Raw genomic sequence first — 4,859 nt, forward strand, 5'->3', positions numbered from 1 at the left:
AGACATTAGCACACTAAAACATTAAAGCATTAAGATAAAAGATAAATCCTTTATGCAAATGCAGTTGTTTCTTAAAGATTGTTTCTTTTAGAAATATAAGTTCTTATCACACCTGTATTAGAATATGAGCCCAGGAGAGTAACCCTAGAACACTAGGAACATTTATTTTACAATTTCCTTGCAAAATCACAAGCCTGATGTGAATATTAAAATAAGAACAACAAATAGATACACCTGTTATCATTTTATTATCCATCTTCACATAATATAGGGAAGGTGCTTATGTGCTCATTTCTCCTTTGTTAAAAAAGCACTGACATTTTGCTGCATCAAACATTTGTGTGCCATGCATTTAGTGTGTAGCATAACAACAAACAAATTCTGCAAACTCCTACTTTATGAGCATTAAAGGCGGTAGGGCAGAGTGTTGAGTGAAGCTTCAGAGCTTGACTGTAACCTTGTTATATTTCAATGGCAATGAGGGCAGTACAGGTAGTGACTAAGAGGCTTTCCTTCCCAATCCCTCTGAATGTTGTCTCTGACAACATTCCAGACAGCACTTTAGAGAAAACAGTAGTCCAATGGCAGCAGACAGGCCTTTTTAGGGATCACCACTTACAGAGTCTTACCAAGACACCCAGTAGCTTTATTTTGTTTGGGACAAAGCCTCTATCAGAGCCGTATTTCATTCTACCTGATTCAGCTGCTGCTTGTATGATGCATGTTGGATGAATCTCTTACTCTGCTCCTCAGCTAAGAGAAAGCTCTCCATCTCGATCTGAGGAACAAACTTGGATTGTGTGCGTGGCTCCAGCACAACCACTGGTGAATGCGCACGCAGTGTCCCAGGAGCCGCTCTGTGGTGCAGGTGGAGAGGGGAGGTGGGCGGAGGCCCGGGGCGTCAGCTCACGCAGGGTTGTAGAGGAGGATTGGAGTACTGGACATCGCTTACATTGAGGGCCATGTCTATGAGCACTTTGCCAATGGCAAGCACGACAGCTACCAGATCGACTACCGCCTCATTGTGGGCGACACAGAGCCAGCCAGATTGCAGCTGTCGCCTCGCGACCCTGAGCACCAGGGGCCATTTGGCCACAACACATCTCATGGGCATGAGACTGCAGCTCAGCGCTACAGCGCCACGCGCATCCAGGCTGGCTACGAACCAGAGAGGTGAGACTCCTACAGTTTCAAAGGAGTGCTGATCAGCAAAATTAACCATGTTTGCATCACTAGGTTAACGTTAGTGTCACTAAACAAGTTCATTAGGAGTGGACTTTATTTTTCTTTTGGATTGTGTACTTTTAAACTGTTGCACAGACTGGGTTGGGTTCTCAGTGATGTGCAATTTTAGCCCAATTCCATATTGTTGGTCTCAGAAGAACACATTCCTTTCGGGGATTATCATCACATAAAATAGACCTATACATTTACAGTCTCTACAGAGAAATACAGTCATGTCATAGTATAATAAAATGTCCTAATGTGTAAATAGTGATGTTTACTCATTTATAATGTCCAGCACTACTCAAATATAACTGCTTGCCTTCTTTGCCCATCATATTAACATTCCCATGTCATCAGAGTAAAAAGGACCATAAATCTGATTAAGAATTATATTATCAAGACCGATATAATCTGTGTTGTAGAACAGATATGAAAACATTTTGCCATAGCAATGCTCAAAAGCATCACATTCCATTTGTTTTACAGACCCATATCTCTGTACATTTCAATTTACAGAATGGACTAAATTAACTTCCAGGTGTTTAAAGCTCAGTTGGGGGCTGTGTCAGATCCTTTGTGAATAACATAATAAAGTTGAGTATTGGGCAGCCTGACCACGGCTTCAAAACGATTGTGTGGATTTGCTACATCACGTCCTCCTTTTATAAGCAAGATGATTATTTCAACCCAAGTCAAAAACATTTTTGTCTCATCCAAACGTAAATTTCACACGTCAGACCTGAACTGGGCTGGCCAGCTAATAGCGTGGACAGTAAAACAAAGGCGCATCGCCCGTCTGTTCTCTCTCACTTCACATCCAAATCCAACTGAAACGCACTATCAGTATTTCAGTTCCATGCCGGAGCTGAGAGACGTGAGCGCCCTTAAAATGTCCCGTCGTCATCCACCACGTTGAGAGGATGAGAGTTTTCTCAAACTGAGCAGGTCGAGTCTTTAAAATGTGTAAACTCCAACTGTGATTCTGGGTGATTTAGCTAAGGGCTAGACTTTCGCTTGACTTTGAGAGATGCCACAGAGGCTAGTCTGTAACGGTCGCAAATGAAGACCAGCTGTGTTCCTTGACGTCGTTTTTTGTTGTCTGAAGTACGCGACGCTATCGTCTTGTGAGTAACCCGAGAAGCGGGATTTTCATTCACATTCACTAAGAATAAAGCATCATTGTTCAGTCTTGGAAGTATATCACACTAAATCCGTGTGTACTACTTGAGTACGATAATGACGGTTGTTGTTTGCATGCTGCGAATGCGAGACATCGGCTCTCCCGAATAAAAGGATAGCACGTCGAAATGGAGAAAGGGCAAAGCGTAACGAATAGAAATAGCTTTAGCATCCTCGGCCAACACCCACTGGATAAATATTTCGATCCGCGGATCAGTAAAACGCTTACGTTTTAACTCTGTTTACATGAGAGCACAGACAGAATAGCCTTTCTTTAGCGTACATCTACTTCTGATGTGACTTGTATTTGCTAGGTTGTTAGTATAATGTATTTTTAGTATCAGTTTTTCTTTGTTTGTTTGTTCTGTGGTCTTTGATTCAGTGATTTTCTGATCCTGCCTGGCTTCATTGACTTTACCTCAGATGAAGTGGTGAGTACTTTTGCAAAATGCACCAAAACAGCTCAGCAGGTTTCCTGACATGCCCCATAAGGGCTTACCAGTATGTGTGTTTCAGTAAATACAGCACATCTAGTAATGATTTAGTGGAGGGGGCGGGATCTTCCTAATTAATTAGTGAGCTGGCGGTCTCCTCTACCTTCAGTGAGATGGAGGAGCTGAGTCAGTTGCCATGTAGTGCGAACACGACTACAACAGAGGGTGGAGTGTGGCATAGTGTAAGAGAGGGATGAAGGAGTGCAAATAAGATGTGCAAAATAGGTGGTGTTGGCATCCCAGGTGCATAGGGTGTGTTGTCACAGGCAGAGAGGCTGAGGGGTGTGTGGGTGTGTGTGTGTGTGTGTATGACAGTGTGAGGGAGGCACGAACCAAAATTCCCATGTGTAATGGATATGGGATAGTATATATTGTGGTATTTATATTTGGTGTTACATTTTGTGTGTGTGTGTGCTAGAATGTGGGAGAGAACGTAGGATGTTTTTGTCTGTCTTACCACAGGGAGATTAAACTGATGCCCTGCTTATAAAAACAGCAATATTTGTGCTTTGAATGAGCACATCCAAGTCACTTGAAGTCAAATTAATAATGGGATAGAGATGTGTGCATATGTGAAAGCTGTCCAAAGTAACACCCCAAACTGTTCTTATCTTTGTGCAATGCATAGTCTGTATGAAAATACAAGCATGAACATAAACAAAGATAATTGTTCTGTAGAACATTGGTTCCTTTCTGTTACCATTTGCGTCTGTCATTCAGGATCTGACCTGTGCTCTGACCCGGAAGATAACCCTGAAGACGCCGCTTATTTCCTCCCCCATGGGTACTGTGACTGAATCCTCCATGGCCATCGCTATGGCCGTGAGTATCCCCCACACACTCAAAACCATGAAGTCCTGTTGCTTTTCCATTTAGCTTTCTGTGATTTTGTATTACAGCTCATGGGCGGTATTGGGATCATCCATCACAATTGCACCCCAGAGTTCCAAGCAAATGAAGTCCGGAAAGTTAAGGTGTCAAACTTTCAGTGAATTGTCTTAATAGGAATATAATGAACAACACGTTGAACATGCAGATTTACACACAAGCTTCCCTGAGGCCTCTCATCAGCAGAGCAATATATGGTGTCATGGCAGAAATTCGAGCAGGGCTTCATCACGGATCCGGTGGTGATGAGTCCACAGCACACGGTCGGAGATGTGTTTGAGGCCAAGGTGCGACACGGCTTCTCTGGAATCCCTGTCACCGAAACCGGCAAGATGGGCAGCAAGCTTGTGGGAATCGTGACGTCACGAGACATTGACTTCCTCTCAGAGAAGGACTATGACCGGCTGTTGGAGGAGGTTTGTGATTCATCTTTGATTGTACATACAATATACAAAAGGTTTTTAAAAACACAAATGAATCACATATGACATACAATGCTTAAAAATATAGGTGGAATAGAACTATCATGAAATTGTGATATTTCTGTGTCAGTGTGTGAAAGAGGGCAATATATATATATATATATATATATAAATAAAAAATGTGTATATATATATGTGTGTGTGTGTGTGTGTGTGTGTGTGTGTGTGTGTGTGTGTGTGTGTATAAAATCACATTCTTTAAACTCACATCTTTTTGTGATTTATTTGTGATATTTGCCAGGCAATGACAAAGAGGGAAGATTTAGTGGTTGCACCAGCAGGTGTTACACTCAAAGAGGCCAATGACATCCTGCAGTGCAGCAAAAAAAGGTCTGATTCTTCATCTTTTCAGCTTGAGAAGTGAAACTGCTTCTAAAGGACTTTGAAAGGTTATTTTCACTTCTCCACTTCTTCTCTGAGTAACGGGTCGGTCGTGGGGACGCTTGTTGATTGCAGGTAAACTGCCCATTGTGAACGACAGTGATGAGCTGGTGGCTATAATTGCTCGCACTGATCTGAAGAAGAACAGAGACTACCCTCTGGCCTCTAAAGACTCCCGCAAACAGCTGCTGTGTGGCGCTGCCATCGT

General features: G+C 42.6%; 1 protein-coding gene across 1 annotated transcript; it reads left to right on the forward strand.

Moving 5' to 3' along the window:
* The first annotated feature begins 2,293 nt into the window (after nt 1-2,293).
* LOC145643305 (inosine-5'-monophosphate dehydrogenase 1a-like) lies at nt 2,294-4,634 on the forward strand. Its single transcript, XM_081715306.1, has 2 exons — nt 2,294-4,204; nt 4,512-4,634. Exons 1-2 carry the CDS (start codon nt 3,983-3,985, stop codon nt 4,632-4,634), a joined length of 345 nt encoding a protein of 114 aa, XP_081571432.1. The 5' UTR covers nt 2,294-3,982.
* Nucleotides 4,635-4,859: the final 225 nt, after the last annotated feature.

This window comes from Electrophorus electricus, chromosome 6 (genome assembly GCF_041902795.1).
Source record: "Electrophorus electricus isolate QZ-2024a chromosome 6, ASM4190279v1, whole genome shotgun sequence".
NCBI lineage: Eukaryota > Metazoa > Chordata > Actinopteri > Gymnotiformes > Gymnotidae > Electrophorus > Electrophorus electricus.